We start from the raw sequence: 21,391 nt of genomic DNA on the forward strand, positions 1-21,391 counted from the left end.
CCAACTATATCTATCACAGAATCTGTATGTCCCAACTATACCTATCTCATTACTAAATAACCTGTACTTATCCTATTGATGTCACAAATAGTGACGGTTTGATGTGTGTATTACAGACTGTTCAGTGATGTCACACTCCCTACAACAGACAAACCCATCCTTAAGATCCCTAGTAAACTGAAAGAAGCTATCCGTCTAGCTAAGGAGGACATGGAGAGTCGTCTTCAGGAAGAACAAAAAGTTGTGAGTATAAGATTTAAACGAGCAGAAAAACAAATAAATGAAACTTCTGAATAAAGTATTGTATATGTACAATATAGACTGAGCATAGTATTGTATATCCTGATGTCAGTGTACAATATAGACTGAGTATAGTATTGTATATCCCGATGTCAGTGTACAATATAGACTGAGTATAGTATTGTATATCCTGATGTCAGTGTACAATATAGACTGAGTATTGTATTGTATATCCCGATGTCAGTGTACAATATAGACTGAGTATTGTATATCCTGATGTCAGTGTACAATATAGACTGAGTATTGTATATCCTGATGTCAGTGTACAATATAGACTGAGTATTGTATATCCTGATGTCAGTGTACAATATAGACTGAGTATTGTATATCCCGATGTCAGTGTACAATATAGACTGAGTATTGTATATCCTGATGTCAGTGTACAATATAGACAGAGTATAGTATTGTATATCCTGATGTCAGTGTACAATATAGACTGAGTATAGTACTGTATATCCCGATGTCAGTGTACAATATAGACTGAGTATTGTATATCCTGATGTCAGTGTACAATATAGACAGAGTATAGTATTGTATATCCCGATGTCAGTGTACAATATAGACTGAGTATAGTACTGTATATCCTGATGTCAGTGTACAATATAGACTGGGTATAGTATTGTATATCCTGATGTCAGTGTACAATATAGACTGGGTATAGTATTGTATATCCTGATGTTAGTGTACAATATAGACTGAGTATAGTATTGTATATCCCGATGTCAGTGTACAATATAGACTCAGTATAGTATTGTATATCCTGATGTCAGTGTACAATATAGACTGAGTATTGTATATCCTGATGTCAGTGTACACTATAGACTGAGTATTGTATTGTATATCCCGATGTCAGTGTACAATATAGACAGAGTCCTGATGTCAGTGTACAATATAGACAGAGTATTGTATATCCCGATGTCAGTGTACAATATAGACTGAGTATTGTATATCCTGATGTCAGTGTACAATATAGACTGAGTATTGTATATCCTGATGTCAGTGTACAATATAGACTGAGTATTGTATATCCTGATGTCAGTGTACAATATAGACTGAGTATTGTATATCCTGATGTCAGTGTACAATATAGACTGAGTATTGTATTGTATATCCCGATGTCAGTGTACAATATAGACAGAGTATTGTATATCCTGATGTCAGTGTACAATATAGACAGAGTATTGTATATCCTGATGTCAGTGTACAATATAGACTGAGTATTGTATATCCTGATGTCAGTATAAAATATTCCATAGGGTGTACAATATAGACTGAGTATTGTATATCCTGATGTCAGTGTACAATATAGACTGAGTATTGTATATCCTGATGTCAGTGTACAATATAGACAGAGTATTGTATATCCTGATGTCAGTGTACAATATGGACTGAGTATTGTATATCCTGATGTCAGTGTACAATATAGACTGAGTATTGTATATCCTGATGTCAGTGTACAATATAGACTGAGTATTGTATTGTATATCCCGATGCCAGTGTACAATATAGACTGAGTATTGTATATCCTGATGTCAGTGTACAATATAGACTGAGTATTGTATTGTATATCCTGATGTCAGTGTACAATATAGACTGAGTATTGTATTGTATATCCCGATGTCAGTGTACAATATAGACTGAGTATTGTATTGTATATCCCGATGTCAGTGTACAATATAGACTGAGTATTGTATTGTATATCCCAATGTCAGTGTACAATATAGACTGAGTACTGTATATCCCGATGTCAGTGTACAATATAGACTGAGTATTGTATATCCTGATGTCCGTGTACAATATAGACTGAGTATTGTATTGTATATCCCAATGTCAGTGTACAATATAGACTGAGTATTGTATTGTATATCCCGATGTCGGTGTACAATATAGACTGAGTATTGTATATCCCGATGTCAGTGTACAATATAGACTGAGTATTGTATATCCTGATGTCAGTGTACAATATAGACAGAGTATTGGTACAGTATTGTATATCCTGATGTCAGTGTACAATATAGACAGAGTATTGGTACAGTATTGTATATCCTGATGTCAGTGTACAATATAGACAGAGTATAGTATTATATATCCTGATGTCAGTGTACAATATAGACTGAGTATTGTATATCCCGATGTCAGTGTACAATATAGACTGGGTATAGTATTGTATATCCCGATGTCAGTGTACAATATAGACTGAGTATTGTATATCCCGATGTCAGTGTACAATATAGACTGAGTATTGTATATCCCGATGTCAGTGTACAATATAGACTGAGTATTGTATATCCCTGATGTCAGTGTACAATATAGACTAAGTATTGTATATCCTGATGTCAGTGTACAATATAGACTGAGTATATTTTTGTGTTGTTGTGTTAGTGTAGATTAAGTACAGTATTGTAAATACAGTCGGCATTGAAGATAATGAAGTAATTTTGTTAACAATGATTCAGAAATAAATTTCATGTTTCTGATTTTCATCACTAATTATCCTTTATATGTCTTATTTTACTGAAACAACAAATTGTGAAATAACGCATTAACTAAAACAACAAAATGATTTTCTAGGATGTCCCCACCCACATTTGTTATTAACAAAACTGTTGTCTGAATCAACACACTCTTGTCAAAACAACACTACATACAGTGTTCAGTTATCTCATAGACAGACCAGGTGTCGGTGTATTTGAAGGTCACCTTTGAAATGTACTCATACATGTAAGACTATTGATTGATGGACTGACTAATTACCGTGAGTTTTTAAGTGCATGTATTGGCATTGATGATAAAAATTATCCTTATGTCAAATCACTGAGAATTTTGTCGAAAGGAAAAATGGAAACGAAAAGCCAGACGATAATTTCCGATTTCTTACAAAAAACATAAATAACTTGGAAATTAAAAATGTTTGTTGGAAGACCATGGACAACTGTGTTAGCCTATATGTATATATAACAAACATATTTATGTGAGTACATTGTGTTCATTGAATACTTTGAATTAAATGCATGCTTTAGCTTGAATTTAGCAGTATAATTATTTCCTTCATATGAAATCTTGCTGTTGGATTAACAAATTCCTGTGATTAAAGAATACCTATATATCGAGGATGTTTTAACATAGTAGAAACAGAAGTTAAACACATTTAGTCAATCACTCAGACTGGATGTTTTCTATCAAACAGGTTCACAAAATTAAGAGAATTTCCAAAGCAAAAGAATTCCATATGTCTGAGGAAGAAAAAAAGAAAAGAAGAAAGTCAAAGAAGGTAATCTTTAAACAATTTTTACTTGTTCCAATAGGTAGAGGATATTCCATGGGGAATTGTCCTTATCTAGCCATCTGTCAGGTCCAGAAGGTAGAGGATATTCAATGGGGACTTGTCCTTCATCTAGCCATCTGTCAGGATCAAAACATAGAGGATATTCCATAGGACATTGTCCTTCATCTAGCTATTTGTCAGGTCCAAAAGATAGAGGGTATTCCATAGGGAATTGTCCTTCATCTAGCCATCTGTTAGGTCCAGAAGATAGAAGATATTCTATAGGGAATTGTCCTTCATCTAGCCATCTGTTAGGTCCAATAGGTAGAGGATATTCCATAGGGAATTGTCCTTCATCTAGCCATCTGTCCGGTCCAGAAGATAGAGGGTATTCCATAGGGAATTGTCCTTCATCTAGCCATCTGTCAGGTCCAAAAGATAGAGGATAATCCATAGGGAATTGTCCTTCATCTAGCCATCTGTCCGGTCCAGAAGATAGAGGGTATTCCATAGGGAATTGTCCTTCATCTAGCCATCTGTCAGGTCCAAAAGATAGAGGATATTCTATAGGGAATTGTCCTTCATCTAGCCATCTGTCAGGTCCAATAGGTAGAGGATATTCCATAGGACATTGTCCTTCATCTAGCCATCTGTTAGGTCCAGAAGATAGAGGATATTCCATAGGGAATTGTCCTTCATCTAGCCATCTGTCAGGTCCAAAAGATAGAGGATATTCCATAGGACATTGTCCTTCATCTAGCCATCTGTCAGGTCCAAAAGGTAGAGGATATTCCATAGGACATTGTCCTTCATCTAGCTATCTGTCAGGTCCAAAAGATAGAGGATTTTCCATGAGGAATTGTCCTTCATCTAGCCATCTGTCAGGTCCAAAAGATAGAGGATATTCTATAGGGAATTGTCCTTCATCTAGCCATCTGTCAGGTCCAAAAGATAGAGGATTTTCCATGAGGAATTGTCCTTCATCTAGCCATCTGTCAGGTCCAAAAGATAGAGGATATTCTATAGGGAATTGTTCTTCATCTAGCCATCTGTCAGGTCCAAAAGATAGAGGATATTCCATAGGGAATTGTCCTTCATCTAGCCATCTGTCAGGTCCAGAAGATAGAGGATATTCTATAGGGAATTGTCCTTCATCTAGCCATCTGTCAGGTCCAAAATATAGAGGATATTCCATAGGGAATTGTCCTTCATCTAGCCATTTGTCAGGTCCAAAAGATAGAGGATATTCCATAGGGAATTGTCCTTCATCAAGCTATCTGTCAGGTCCAAAAGATAGAGGATATTCCATAGGAATTTGTCCTTCATCTAACCATCTGTCAGGACATCTAATTTGTATACTAGGTGTTATTCATATTAGGTCAACTGGTATAACTTGATTTTAAAAATAGAATTTTTATGTCCTCAATAAGGCTGGTGTCAACTGGATGATATTAAAAACTATATCATTCTTATTTCAATCAACAAGTAAAACCATAATTAGGTATACAAAGAAGTAAATATCCTTTATCGTGTCCATTAATTAGCTCAGAGGTATAGCGATAGGTACATTAATTAGCTCAGAGGTATAGCAACAGGTACATTAATTAGCTCAGAGGTATAGCAACAGGTACATTAATTTGCAATCAGTATTAGAACTAATTTAGATAGTTTGATAATTATTTCTTGTACTTGTATACTCTGCATTCTATGAATTCATTAACTTGCATAATATTAACACTACTTTAATAAACCAAACATCATTTGATCAATATTATTAAGAGTTTGGTGTCCTCTCTAGACAGTTTGGTCTGGTGTCCACTCTAGACAGTTTGGTCTGGTGTCCTCTCTAGACAGTTTGGTCTGGTGTCCACTCTAGACAGTTTGATCTGGTGTCCTCTCTAGACAGTTTGGTCTGGTGTCCACTCTAGACAGTTTGGTCTGGTGTCCCCTCTAGACAGTTTGGTCTGGTGTCCACTCTAGACAGTTTGGTCTGGTGTCCTCTCTAGACAGTTTGATCTGGTGTCCACTCTAGACAGTTTGGTCTCCTCTCTAGACAGTTTGGTCTGGTGTCCTCTCTAGACAGTTTGGTCTGGTGTCCTCTCTAGACAGTTTGGTCTGGTGTCCGCTCTAGACAGTTTGATCTGGTGTCCTCTCTAGACAGTTTGATCTGGTGTCCTCTCTAGACAGTTTGGTCTGGTGTCCTCTCTAGACAGTTTGGTCTGGTCTCCACTCTAGACAGTTTGGTCTGGTGTCCTCTCTAGACAGTTTGATCTGGTGTCCTCTCTAGACAGTTTGGTCTGGTGTCCTCTCTAGACAGTTTGGTCTGGTGTCCGCTCTAGACAGTTTGGTCTGGTGTCCTCTCTAGACAGTTTGATCTGGTGTCCTCTCTAGACTGTTTGGTCTGGTGTCCACTCTAGACAGTTTGGTCTGGTGTCCTCTCTAGACAGTTTGGTCTGGTCTCCACTCTAGACAGTTTGGTCTGGTCTCCACTCTAGACAGTTTGGTGACCTCTCTAGACAGTTTGGTGTCCTCTCTAGACAGTTTGGTCTGGTGTCCTCTCTAGACAGTTTAGTCTGGTGTCCTCTCTAGACAGTTTGGTGTCCTCTCTAGACAGTTTGGTCTGGTGTCCTCTAGACAGTTTGATCTGGTGTCCTCTCTAGACAGTTTGGTCTGGTGTCCTCTCTAGACAGTTTGGTCTGGTGTCCTCTCTAGACAGTTTGGTGTCCTCTCTAGACAGTTTGGTCTGGTCTCCACTCTAGACAGTTTGGTCTGGTCTCCACTCTAGACAGTTTGGTCTGGTGTCCTCTCTAGACAGTTTGGTCTGGTGTCCTCTCTAGACAGTTTGGTCTGGTGTCCGCTCTAGACAGTTTGGTCTGGTGTCCTCTCTAGACAGTTTGATCTGGTGTCCTCTCTAGACAGTTTGGTCTGGTCTCCACTCTAGACAGTTTGATCTGGTGTCCTCTCTAGACAGTTTGGTCTGGTGTCCTCTCTAGACAGTTTGGTCTGGTGTCCGCTCTAGACAGTTTGGTCTGGTGTCCTCTCTAGACAGTTTGATCTGGTGTCCTCTCTAGACAGTTTGGTCTGGTGTCCTCTCTAGACAGTTTGGTCTGGTCTCCACTCTAGACAGTTTGGTCTGGTCTCCACTCTAGACAGTTTGGTGACCTCTCTAGACAGTTTGGTGTCCTCTCTAGACAGTTTGGTCTGGTGTCCTCTCTAGACAGTTTAGTCTGGTGTCCTCTCTAGACAGTTTGGTGTCCTCTCTAGACAGTTTGGTCTGGTGTCCTCTCTAGACAGTTTAGTCTGTTGTCCGCTCTAGACAGTTTGATCTGGTGTCCTCTCTAGACAGTTTGATCTGGTGTCCTCTCTAGACAGTTTGGTCTGGTGTCCTCTCTAGACAGTTTGGTCTGGTGTCCTCTCTAGACAGTTTGGTGTCCTCTCTAGACAGTTTGGTCTGGTGTCCTCTCTAGACAGTTTGGTGTCCTCTCTAGACAGTTTGGTCTGGTTTGAGTCCACTCTAGACAGTTTGGTCTGGTCTCCACTCTAGACAGTTTGATCTGGTGTCCTCTCTAGACAGTTTGATCTGGTGTCCTCTCTAGACAGTTTGGTCTGGTGTCCTCTCTAGACAGTTTGGTCTGGTCTCCACTCTAGACAGTTTGATCTGGTGTCCTCTCTAGACAGTTTGATCTGGTGTCCACTCTAGACAGTTTGATCTGGTGTCCTCTCTAGACAGTTTGGTCTGGTGTCCTCTCTAGACAGTTTGGTGTCCTCTCTAGACAGTTTGGTCTGGTGTCCTCTCTAGACAGTTTGGTCTGGTCTCCACTCTAGACAGTTTGGTCTGGTCTCCACTCTAGACAGTTTGGTCTGGTGTCCTCTCTAGACAGTTTGGTCTGGTCTCCACTCTAGACAGTTTGGTCTGGTGTCCTCTCTAGACAGTTTGATCTGGTGTCCTCTCTAGACAGTTTGGTCTGGTGTCCTCTCTAGACAGTTTGGTGTCCTCTCTAGACAGTTTGGTCTGGTTTGAGTCCACTCTAGACAGTTTGGTCTGGTCTCCACTCTAGACAGTTTGGTCTGGTGTCCTCTCTAGACAGTTTGATCTGGTGTCCTCTCTAGACAGTTTGGTCTGGTGTCCACTCTAGACAGTTTAGTCTGGTCTCCACTCTAGACAGTTTGGTCTGGTGTCCTCTCTAGACAGTCTGGTGTCCTCTCTAGACAGTTTGATCTGGTGTCCTCTCTAGACAGTTTGATCTGGTGTCCTCTCTAGACAGTTTGGTGTCCTCTCTAGACAGTTTGGTCTGGTGTCCGCTCTAGACAGTTTGATCTGGTGTCCTCTCTAGACAGTTTGGTCTGGTCTCCACTCTAGACAGTTTGGTCTGGTGTCCTCTCTAGACAGTTTGGTCTGGTGTCCTCTCTAGACAGTTTGGTCTGGTCTCCACTCTAGACAGTTTGGTCTGGTGTCCTCTCTAGACAGTTTGGTCTGGTGTCCTCTCTAGACAGTTTGGTCTGGTGTCCACTCTAGACAGTTTGGTCTGGTCTCCACTCTAGACAGTTTGGTCTGGTGTCCGCTCTAGACAGTTTGGTCTGGTGTCCGCTCTAGACAGTTTGATCTGGTGTCCTCTCTAGACAGTTTGGTCTGGTGTCCTCTCTAGACAGTTTGGTCTGGTGTCCTCTCTAGACAGTTTGATCTGGTGTCCTCTCTAGACAGTTTGGTCTGGTGTCCTCTCTAGACAGTTTGATCTGGTGTCCTCTCTAGACAGTTTGGTCTGGTGTCCGCTCTAGACAGTTTGGTCTGGTGTCCGCTCTAGACAGTTTGGTCTGGTGTCCTCTCTAGACAGTTTGGTCTGGTGTTCGCTCTAGACAGTTTGGTCTGGTGTCCTCTCTAGACAGTTTGGTCTGGTGTCCTCTCTAGACAGTCTGGTGTCCTCTCTAGACAGTTTGGTCTGGTGTCCTCTCCTAAGACAGTTTGGTCTGGTGTCCTCTCCTAAGACAGTTTGGTCTGGTGCCCTCTCTAGACAGTTTGGTCTGGTCTCCACTCTAGACAGTCTGGTGTCCTCTCTAGACAGTTTGGTCTGGTGTCCTCTCCTAAGACAGTTTGGTCTGGTGTCCTCTCCTAAGACAGTTTGGTCTGGTGCCCTCTCCTAAGACAGTTTGGTCTGGTGTCCTCTCTAGACAGTTTGATCTGGTGTCCTCTCTAGACAGTTTGGTGTCCTCTCCTAAGACAGTTTGGTCTGGTGTCCTCTCTAGACAGTTTGGTGTCCTCTCCTAAGACAGTTTGGTCTGGTGTCCTCTCTAGACAGTTTGGTCTCCTCTCTAGACAGTTTGGTCTGGTGTCCTCTCTAGACAGTTTGGTCTGGTGTCCTCTCTAGACAGTTTGGTCTGGTGTCCTCTCTAGACAGTCTGGTGTCCTCTCTAGACAGTTTGGTCTGGTGTCCTCTCTAGACAGTTTGGTCTGGTGTTCGCTCTAGACAGTTTGGTCTGGTGCCCTCTCTAGACAGTTTGGTCTGGTGTCCTCTCTAGACAGTCTGGTGTCCGCTCTAGACAGTTTGGTCTGGTGTCCTCTCTAGACAGTTTGGTCTGGTGTCCTCTCCTAAGACAGTTTGGTATCCTCTCTAGACAGTCTGGTGTCCTCTCTAGACAGTTTGGTCTGGTGTCCTCTCTAGACAGTTTGGTCTGGTGTCCTCTCTAGACAGTCTGGTGTCCTCTCTAGACAGTTTGGTCTGGTGTCCTCTCCTAAGACAGTTTGGTGACCTCTCTAGACAGTTTGGTATCCTCTCACATTAAGACCACATGTGCACTTTCATTTGAACAAACAAATGTGATTTGTATAAATTGATAAATCTATAGTTTTGTCAGTCATTATACATTTAAGTCATATAATAAAACTTAGATTTCATAATGATAAAATGCTTGTGTGGTAACCTGCCTACCCCTACTGATCATTGACCTGTTGTTACAGAAAGCATTAGAGAATGGAGTACCGGAGCCAACCACTGCCACTTCATCAGATTCCACTGTGTCATCCAGTAGTTCATCAACAAAGACGGCACCACCTTCTGTACCAGGTAAGGCTAGCTCTATAATTACATCATGTATTCATGTACGAATGGCATTTTGAGATTTGAGGCTTTGGATCATGCTCTTCCCCATCTTCGCTAGCCAAGGCTTCTGATTACGTTACACTCCACGAACCCTTGGCAGAATTAGGCGTCAGTTCTGGCCCTCTAGCGGTGATTCGAAATTTTCACCCTTCACGCATGAAATTTTCTACCAATCAAAACAAGCGTTACCGATTTACTTCATCGGTGATGTTTACAAACACACATCGAGGTTTGGTGTCATTTCGATGAGATATGTGATCAATGACTTATATGAATTGATCAAACACTGCGAATGTTCCCCCAAAGATTGTGATTTTTGTATTTAGGTAAAATGCCATGACATAGTCGACATTGTAGCTCTGTACTGGGTGCCGCATTTTTAGCCCACCATCATCAGATGGTGGGCTATTCAAATCGCCCTGCGTCCGTGGTCCGTCGTCCGTCCGTCCGTCCCTCCCTCCGTCCGTCCGTCCGTCCGTCCGTCCGTCCGCCCCTCCGTCCGTAAACAATTCTTGTTATCGCTATTTCTGAGAAAGTACTGATGGGATCTTTCTCCAATTTCATATTTAGGTTCCCCTTGGTGCCTAGTTGTGCATATTGCATTTTGGGACCGATCGGAAAACAACATGGCCGACAGGCAGCCATCTTGGATTTTGACAATTGAAGTTTGTTATCTCTATTTCTGAGAAAGTATTGAAGAGATCTTTCTCAAATTTCATATGTAGGTTCCCCTTGGTGCCTAGTTATGCATATTGCATTTTGGGACCGATCAGAAAACAACATGGCCGACAGGCAGCCATCTTTGATTTTGACAACTGGAGTTTGTTATCACTATTTCTGAGGAAGTACTACAGGGATCTTTCTCAAATTTCATATGTAGGTTCCCTTTGGTGCCTAGTTATGCATATTGCATTTTGGGACCAATCGGAAAACAACATGGCCGACAGGCAGCCATCTTGGATTTTGACAATTTGAGTTTGTTATCGCTATTTCTGAGGAAGTACTGAAGGGATCTTTCTCAAATTTCATATATAGGTTCCCTTTGGTGCCTAGTTATGCATATTGCATTTTGGGACCAATCGGAAAACAAAATGGCCGACAGGCAGCCATCTTGGATTTTGACAATTGAAGTTTGTTATCGCTATTTCTGTGAAAGTACTGAAAGGATCTTTCTCAAATTTCATATGCAGGTTCCTCTTTGTTCCTGGTTATGCATATTGCATTTTGAGACTAATTAGAAAACAACATGGCCGACAGGCAGCCATCTTGGATTCTGACAATTAAAGTTTGTTATCGCTATTTCTGTGAAAGTAATGAAGGGATCTTTCTGAAATTTCATATGCAGGTTCCCCTCAGTGCTTAGTTATGCATATTGCATTTTGAGACCAATCGGAAAACAACATGGCCGACAGGCAGCCATCTTGGATTTTGACAATTGAAATTTGTTATCGCTTTTTCTGTGAAAGAACTGAAGGGATCTTTCTCAAATTTCATATGGAGGTTCCCCTTGGTGCCTACTTATGCATATTGCATTTTGAGACCAATCGGAAAATAAAATTGCTGACAGGCAGCCATCTTGGATTTTGACAATTAAAATTTGTTATCGCTATTTCTCAGAAAGTAATGAAGGGATCTTTCTGAAATTACATATGCAGGTTCCCCTCAGTGCCTAGTTATGCATATTGCATTTTGAGACTAATCAGAAAACAACATGGCTGACAGGCAGCCATCTTGGATTTTGACAATTGAAGTTTGTTATCGCTATTTCTGTGAAAGTACTGAAGGGATCTTTTTCAAATTTCATATGTAGGTTCCCCTCAGTGCCTAGTTTTGCATACTGGGACCAATACGAAAACAACATGGCCGACAGACAGCCATTATAGCTAAATCTTAAATTCTATATATAGGTTCCCCTTGTTTGAATAGTACTCGAGGGCTGTTTCTGAATTTACACAGATAAGTAAGACTTAGAGGAAGGGAAAAGTAGGGAAAAGATCAATCTGACATGGAACCTATAAAGATCATTCAATGGTGGGCGCCAAGATCCCTCTGGGATCTCTTGTTTTGTTTACTGCGAAACCAAGCCAGAATGTAAAACGCGATTTGATTGGGTGCCCTGGGATTCCAGGGCGCGACGGTTTGAACACGACTGTATCCGCCAAGGGTTCGTGGAGTGTAACGTAATCAGAAGCCTTGGCTAGCGAAGATGGCTCTTCCCTCACTAATACATACTTCTGTTTTATTTTTATATGATGTGGGTAAACAAAAGTCTATTGTGAATATATACAAGATTTTACTGATACCACCAATAATAAAGGGTGTGAAGCTGGGGAAGTGGCAGGCCTTTGTTTATTGGGAGACATTAGGAATATCCATTGTAGGACAGTTTGCTATTTTTCTGCAGATTTTTATAAACCTATCAATTTTGACAGGAGCTTTGTGGTACGGGGTTGTTTAATGTGGTTAAAGTTTGTTTGTCTATCCAGTGTAACCCGTGGTACTATAGTATATTACACTGTATGACAGTTGACGGGTGTATTTTGTTCCACCCCGTGGTACTATAGTATATTACACTGTATGACAGTTGACGGGTGTATTTTGTTCCGCCCCGTGGTACTATTATAGTATATTACACTGTATGACAGTTGACGGGTGTATTTTGTTCCACCCCGTGGTATTATAGTATATTACACTGTATGACAGTTGACGGGTGTATTTTGTTCCGCCCCGTGGTACTATTATAGTATATTACACTGTATGACAGTTGACAGGTGTATTTTGTTCCACTCCGTGGTACTATAGTATATTACACTGTATGACAGTTGACAGGTGTATTTTGTTCCACCCCGTGGTACTATAGTATACTACACTGTATGACAGTTGACGGGTGTATTTTGTTCCACCCCGTGGTACTATTATAGTATATTACACTGTATGACAGTTGACAGGTGTATTTTGTTCCACTCCGTGGTACTATAGTATATTACACTGTATGACAGTTGACGGGTGTATTTTGTTCCGCCCCGTGGTACTATTATAGTATGTTACACTGTATGACAGTTGACAGGTGTATTTTGTCCGATCCCTGGTACTATAGTATATTACACTGTATGACAGTTGACGGGTGTATTTTGTTCCACCCCGTGGTACTATAGTATATTACACTGTATGACAGTTGACAGGTGTATTTTGTTCCGCTCCGTGGTACTATAGTATACTACACTGTATGACAGTTGACGGGTGTATTTTGTTCCGCCCCGTGGTACTATAGTATATTACACTGTATGACAGTTGACGGGTGTATTTTGTTCCGATCCGTGGTACTATAGTATATTACACTGTATGACAGTTGACGGGTGTATTTTGTTCCACCCCGTGGTACTATAGTATATTACACTGTATGACAGTTGACGGGTGTATTTTGTTCCGTCCCGTGGTACTATAGTATATTACACTGTATGACAGTTGACGAGTGTATTTTGTTCCGCCCCATGGTACTATAGTAAATTACACTGTATGACAGTTGACGGGTGTATTTTGTCCGATCCCTGGTACTATAGTATATTACACTGTATGACAGTTGACGGGTGTATTTTGTCCGATCCGTGGTACTATAGTATATTACACTGTATGACAGTTGACTGGTGTATTTTGTTCTGCCCTGTGGTACTATAGTATATTACACTGTATGACAGTTGACGGGTGTATTTTGTTCCGTCCCGTGGTCCCATACTATATTACACTGTATGATAGTTGACGGGTGTATTTTGTTCCGCCCCGTGGTACTATAGTATATTACACTGTATGACAGTTGACGGGTGTATTTTGTTCCGCCCCGTGGTACTATAGTATATCTTACACTGTATGACAGTTGACGGGTGTATTTTGTTCCGCCCCGTGGTACTATAGTATATTACACTGTATGACAGTTGACGGGTGTATTTTGTTCCGCCCCGTGGTACTATAGTATATCTTACACTGTATGACAGTTGACGGGTGTATTTTGTTCCGCCCCGTGGTCCTATACTATATTATACTGTATGACAGTTGACGGGTGTATTTTGTTCCGTCTCGTGGTACTATAGTATATTACACTGTATGACAGTTGACAGGCGTATTTTGTTCCGTCCCGTGGTACTATAGTATATTACACTGTATGACAGTTGAAGGGTGTATTTTGTTCCGCCCCGTGGTACTATTATAGTATATTACACTGTATAACAGTTGACGGGTGTATATTGTTCCACCCCGTGGTACTATAGTATATTACACTGTATGACAGTTGACAGGTGTATATTGTTCCACCCCGTGGTACTATAGTATATTACACTATATGACAGTTGACGGGTGTATTTTGTTCTGCCCCGTGGTACTATAGTATATTACACTGTATGACATTTGACGGGTGTATTTTGTTCCACCCCATGGTACTATAGTATATTACACTGTATGACAGTTGACAGGTGTATTTTGTTCCGCCCCGTGGTACTATAGTATATTACACTGTATGACAGTTGACGGGTGTATTTTGTTCTGCCCCGTGGTACTATAGTATATTACACTGTATGACTGTTGACGGGTGTATTTTGTTCCACCCCGTGGTATTATAGTATATTACACTGTATGACAGTTGACGGGTGTATTTTGTTCCGATCCGTGGTACTATTACTCTATGACAGTTGACGGGTGTATTTTGTTCCACCCCGTGGTATTATAGTATATTACACTGTATGACAGTTGAAGGGTGTATTTTGTTCCGCTCCGTGGTACTATAGTATACCTATAGTATATTACACTGTATGACAGTTGACGGGTGTATTTTGTTCCGCCCCGTGGTACTATTATAGTATATTACACTGTATAACAGTTGACGGGTGTATTTTGTTCCACCCCGTGGTACTATAGTATATTACACTGTATGACAGTTGACGGGTGTATTTTGTTCCACCCCGTGGTACTATAGTATATTACACTGTATGACAGTTGACGGGTGTATTTTGTTCCGCCCCGTGGTACTATAGTATATTACACTGTATGACAGTTGACGGGTGTATTTTGTTCCACCCCGTGGTACTATAGTATATTACACTGTATGACAGTTGAAGGGTGTATTTTGTCCGATCCCTGGTACTATAGTATATTACACTGTATGACAGTTGACAGGTGTATTTTGTTCCACCCCGTGGTACTATAGTATATTACACTGTATGACAGTTGACGGGTGTATTTTGTTCCGCCCCGTGGTACTATAGTATATTACACTGTATGACAGTTGACAGGTGTATTTTGTTCCACCCCGTGGTACTATAGTATATTACACTGTATGACAGTTGAAGGGTGTATTTTGTCCGATCCCTGGTACTATAGTATATTACACTGTATGATAGTTGACAGGTGTATTTTGTTCCACCCCGTGGTACTATAGTATATTACACTGCATGACAGTTGACGGGTGTATTTTGTTCTGCCCCGTGGTACTATAGTATATTACACTGTATGACAGTTGACGGGTGTATTTTGTCCGATCCGTGGTACTATTACTCTATGACAGTTGATGAGTGTATTTTGTGTCGCGATACTCTTGTTCTACCCTTTTCTGATGTTCAGGCAGTATCGATGTCTATGCCAACAGATGGCAGGTCTATATCATTTGAGTCTTTCAATATCTAGAAAATATCTATAATAACAAACTTGCCAGATAAAAGTGGTTATCTGACTTGCTGCTGAACAAAAGCTGGTGTAATTTTGATTAATGAGGTGCTACGTAATATTATACAGTGTGTGTGTGTAGTCTAGTGTGTGTGTGTAGTCTAGTGTGTGACCTTGTATAATCAGATTCTGCAACACTTTATCTTCATTTGGTCTGCCAATGGTTTAATTAAGATTTTCATTTCTTTTTTTAATTACTAATTAGTCAAATTCTCAATAACTAGAGAATCAAATAATCAACTTGGAGACAAGCTTTTGTAGAAGAGTGCTTTGTTTATATATTTTTTGGTTTGCTTTTGAGTTATGAATATAAAAAATTTGAAGTTTTAATCCATTAATGAATTGTTTATATTGATCATAAACACTCACTACCAATGTTTCTGTAAGTTGACCTTGACAATGTTGAAGGGGGAGGGGTAGTTTATTTGGGGTGGAGTAAGGTTATATTAGGTGGGGGCTGCAGATTTCTCCTTCATGTAAGATAAGGTTGGAGGAATGTGAGAGGTTTTTACCATATCTACACATTAAGTATCCAAGAAGGCTAGGTACTTTAGTATTTGGGTGGTAGGGGTGGGGGAGAGCTCAAATTGTACCTAAACAATTAGGAAATAAGGTAAATTGGGGGAAAGGGTGGGGGAGCGATAAAAAAGAAATAAGGGGAAATGGGGGGGGGGGGGGGGGGGGGGGGGGGAGGGGGAGAGCTCAAATTGTACCTAAACAATTAGGAAATAAGGTTTAATTGAGCGGAGGTGTGGGGAGAGCTCAAAATACAAAATGTCTTTAAGTGTCATTAAGAGAATAAGCTGGGTTCTTATCTCTTATCAAGAATGATATAAAGTAATTTGTTAACTATGTATTTCAGAAGAGACAGACCAGCCGGTCCTCACTAGCTAGGTACTATTTGTCACTACTTATTTGTGCCTGCTATACTATAACTGCATGATTGGTGTTGGTGACTAAATCTAGCTTTTTCTGCCTAACTGTTACATTTGTGTGTGCAGTAGTAATTATAATGTTTGTAACTATAGTTTAAAACTGTTGGTCTAGTACTGTAACTATCTGTTGTGTACTAACTCCCTCACTTTAATGTCTAGTACTGTAACTATCTGTTGTGTACTAACTCCCTCACTTAAAAAAAAGGACATCCTTTTGTTGTCCATATGTGTAACCACTAAAACTAGGTGACAGTGACCTCTATTTGCTAGCTGTTCCACTGGGCATCAAATGAGGGAAAGTTGGTACAGCTATGTAGGTATTATTACTTTTTGCTAGTGTTTTACATATTACATGTAGTAGGTAGGAACTGAGATGTTTGTAACTAACTAGAATTGTTTTTAAGCATAGTATTTTTTGATAATTAAATCAAGGTTTTTCGTCCTCCGATTCAGGTTGGAATCTTTCTGCCTTACCTTGATAGGAAAATTTAATTTAGTGGATCTGAAAGAATCTTTTCAAGAGTAGTTTGGGGGCTTTCGTTTGGCTTAAATATGAAACTATTTCATTTGGGAATGGGACCTATTATTGGCACTGAAAAGCTACCAGAAAAAGTTCTGCAAGCTAATTACATAATGAGAGTATAATAGATTCATTTGTGTAGCTTTGTAGTAGGCTAGGGTTGTCAAACTCAGGCAGGATTTAAATAACCAGTCATGCAAAAAATGTATCACAATTTGGTCATCATCTAATTACACATTAGTAGATACAGTCAAGACTTCATCGGATTTTGTATAATATAATGACATATATTGTAGTATACATAAAAAAGTACCTGTCCCACCCTTAAAAAAAACCATGTTCTTCTTTGGTAATTATATTTTTTCTTGTTCTTATCCCCTGTAAATAAGTTTCTGTTTAAATGAATGCTCAGGTGGGTATGGGGTCCCCAGAGGGTTTTACCATCTCGTCAAAGTATAATTAACAGGCCTGACCAGGTGAGTATGGGGTCCCCAGAGGGTTTTACCATCTCGTCAAAGTATAATTAACAGGCCTGACCAGGTGAGTATGGGGTCCCCAGAGGGTTTTACCATCTCGTCAAAGTATAATTAACAGGCCTGACCAGGTGAGTATGGGGTCCCCAGAGGGTTTTACCATCTCGTCAAAGTATAATTAACAGGCCTGACCAGGTGAGTATGGGGTCCCCAGAGGGTTTTACTATCTCCTCAAAGTATAATTAACAGGCCTGACCAGGTGAGTATGGGGTCCCCAGAGGGTTTTACCATCTCGTCAAAGTATAATTAACAGGCCTGACCAGGTGAGTATGGGGTCCCCAGAGGGTTTTACCATCTCGTCAAAGTATAATTAACAGGCCTGACCAGGTGAGTATGGGGTCCCCAGAGGGTTTTACTATCTCGTCAAAGTATAATTAACAGGCCTGACCAGGTGAGTATGGGGTCCCCAGAGGGTTTTACTATATTCTCAAAGTATAATTAACAGGCCTGACAAGGTGAGTATGGGGTCCCCAGAGGGTTTTACTATCTCCTCAAAGTATAATTAACAGGCCTGACCAGGTGAGTATGGGGTCCCCAGAGGGTTTTACTATCTCGTCAAAGTATAATTAACAGGCCTGACCAGGTGAGTATGGGGTCCCCAGAGGGTTTTACTATCTCGTCAAAGTATAATTAACAGGCCTGACCAGGTGAGTACGGTGTCCCCAGAGGGTTTTACTATCTCCTCAAAGTATAATTAACAGGCCTGACCAGGTGAGTATGGGGTCCCCAGAGGGTTTTACTATCTCGTCAAAGTATAATTAACAGGCCTGACCAGGTGAGTATGGGGTCCCCAGAGGGTACTTAAATTCTTACTAACCTGCTATCAGGTTAACATAGTGTAGATTTAGGATTAACAGGTTATGGTTCAATTAACTTTTAGGATTTCAGGCTGTAGTCCAATTTATACATTTAGGATTTTAGGCTGTAGTCAAATTTACCTTTAAGATTTCAGGCTTTAGTCCAATTATCAGTTAAGATTTCAGGCTTTAGTCCAATTATCAGTTAGGATTTCAGGCTGTAGTCCAATTATCAGTTAGGATTTCAGGGTATGATTTCCCTTGTAGGATTATGTTTAGCTAACCTGCATATTTTTTATTCTCTTTTTCATGATCCTGTTTAGAACGTTAAATTGATACGTAGCTAGGGTGGTGTGTATTATAATGACATTAAATTGATACGTAGCTAGGGTGGTGTGTATTATAATGACATTAAATTGATACGTAGCTAGGGTGGTGTGTATTATAATGACATTAAATTGATACGTAGCTAGGGTGGTGTGTATTATAATGACATTAAATTGATACGTAGCTAGGGTGGTGTGTATTATAATGACATTAAATTGATACGTAGCTAGGGTGTTGTGTATTATAATGACATTAAATTGATACGTAGCTAGGGTGGTGTGTATTATAATGACATTAAATTGATACGTAGCTAGGGTGGTGTGTATTATGACATTAAATTGATACGTAGCTAGGGTGGTGTGTATTATAATGACATTAAATTGATACGTAGCTAGGGTGGTGTGTATTATAATGACATTAAATTGATACGTAGCTAGGGTGGTGTGTATTATGACATTAAATTGATACGTAGCTAGGGTGGTGTGTATTATAATGACATTAAATTGATACGTAGCTAGGGTGGTGTGTATTATAATGACATTAAATTGATACGTAGCTAGGGTGGTGTGTATTATGACATTAAATTGATACGTAGCTAGGGTGGTGTGTATTATAATGACATTAAATTGATACGTAGCTAGGGTGGTGTGTATTATAATGACATTAAATTGATACGTAGCTAGGGTGGTGTGTATTATAATTACATTAAATTGATACGTAGCTAGGGTGTTGTGTATTATAATGACATTAAATTGATACGTAGCTAGGGTGGTGTGTATTATAATGACATTAAATTGATACGTAGCTAGGGTGGTGTGTATTATAATGACATTAAATTGATAGTAGCTAGGGTGTTGTGTATTATAATGACATTAAATTGATACGTAGCTAGGGTGGTGTGTATTATAATGACATTAAATTGATACGTAGCTAGGGTGTTGTGTATTATAATGACATTAAATTGATACGTAGCTAGGGTGTTGTGTATTATAATGACATTAAATTGATACGTAGCTAGGGTGTTGTGTTTTATAATGACATTAAATTGATACGTAGCTAGGGTGGTGTGTATTATAATGACATGAAATTGATACGTAGCTAGGGTGTTGTGTATTATAATGACATTAAATTGATACGTAGCTAGGGTGTTGTGTATTATAATGACATTAAATTGATACGTAGCTAGGGTGGTGTGTATTATAATGACATTAAATTGATACGTAGCTAGGGTGGTGTGTATTATAATGACATTAAATTGATACGTAGCTAGGGTGTTGTGTATTATAATGACATTAAATTGATACGTAGCTAGGGTGGTGTGTATTATAGTGACAAGAACAGGGTCTGAGATGTGCATGCTTCTATTGATTTCTGGAAATAAACTACAGAAATTTCTTTCTTTTATCGTAACTTGTGATATATCCATAGAAACATGGTAACTTATGTAATAGATCTATGGGAACATGGTAACTTATGTAATAGATCTATGGGAACATGGTAACTTATGTAATAGATCTATGGGAACATGGTAACTTATGTAATAGATCTATGGGAACATGGTAACTTATGTAATAGATCTACGGGAACATGGTAACTTATGTAATAGATCTACGGGAACATGGTAACTTATGTAATAGATCTATGGGAACATGGTAACTTATGTAATAGATCTATGGGAACATGGTAACTTAAGTAATAGATCTATGGGAACATGGTAACGTATGTAATAGATCTATGGGAACATGGTAACTTATGTAATAGATCTATGGGAACATGGTAACTTATGTAAAAGATCTATGAGAACATGGTTACTTATGTAATAGATCTATGGGAACATGGTAACTTATGTAATAGATCTATGGGAACATGGTAACTTATGTAATAGATCTATGGGAACATGGTAACTTATGTAATAGATCAATGAGAACATGGTAACTTATGTAATAGATCGATGGGAACATGGTAACTTATGTAATAGATCAATGAGAACATGGTAACTTATGTAATAGATCTATGGTAACTTATGTAATAGATCGATGGGAACATGGTAACTTATGTAATAGATCTGTGAGAACATGGTAACTTATGTAATAGATCTATGGGAACATGGTAACTTATGTAATAGATATATGGGAACATGGTAACTTATGTAATAGATCTATGGGAACATGGTAACGTATGTAATAGATCTATGGGAACATGGTAACTTATGTAATAGATCTATGGGAACATGGTAACTTATGTAATAGATCTATGGGAACATGGTAACTTATGTAATAGATCTATGGGAACATGGTAACGTATGTAATAGATCTATGGTAACTTATGGAATAGATCGATGGGAACATGGTAACTTATGTAATAGATCTATGGGAACATGGTAACTTATGTAATAGATCTATGGGAACATGGTAACTTATGTAATAGATCTATGGGAACATGGTAACTTATGTAATAGATCTATGGGAAGGAACATGGTAACTTATGTAATAGAACTATGGGAACATGGTAACTTATGTAATAGATCTATGGGAACATGGTAACTTATGTAATAGATCTATGGGAACATGGTAACTTATGTAATAGATCTATGGGAACATGGTAACTTATGTAATAGATCTATGGGAACATGGTAACTTATGTAATAGATCTATGAGAACATGGTAACTTATGTAATAAATCTATGAGAACATGAAATTGCATGTTTCCTTAAGCTCTCTTTATGTTGTAAGTCTAGATTTAAATTTGGTGCTGGTAGCTTATTACTCAGATCTGTGGTTTGTGCATGTGATTTTATATATTTATATGTGCTGTTTTTGAATTCTGTTTAAACAAGTGTAATGACATAGAAAACTCAAGAAATTATCATATAGGTTCTTCCATGAGCATGTGATGCTTTTTATGTTTACC

The 21,391-nt window shown here is 39.4% G+C and overlaps 1 protein-coding gene across 2 annotated transcripts in view; it reads left to right on the forward strand.

Moving 5' to 3' along the window:
• LOC117331385 (PX domain-containing protein kinase-like protein) overlaps positions 1–21,391 on the forward strand; it is a 47,510-nt gene that overhangs the window by 16,081 nt on the left and 10,038 nt on the right. Inside the window, exons 10-13 of one of the 2 annotated variants that reach the window (XM_033890086.1) lie at positions 117–243; positions 3,488–3,571; positions 9,519–9,624; positions 16,232–16,263. In XM_033890086.1, coding sequence (XP_033745977.1) covers positions 117–243; positions 3,488–3,571; positions 9,519–9,624; positions 16,232–16,263 — 349 coding nt within the window. The remainder of the gene's footprint in view (positions 1–116; positions 244–3,487; positions 3,572–9,518; positions 9,625–16,231; positions 16,264–21,391) is intronic. The other variant, XM_033890085.1, reaches the window with a different exon arrangement.

Source organism: Pecten maximus, chromosome 7 (genome assembly GCF_902652985.1).
Source record: "Pecten maximus chromosome 7, xPecMax1.1, whole genome shotgun sequence".
Lineage (NCBI taxonomy): Eukaryota > Metazoa > Mollusca > Bivalvia > Pectinida > Pectinidae > Pecten > Pecten maximus.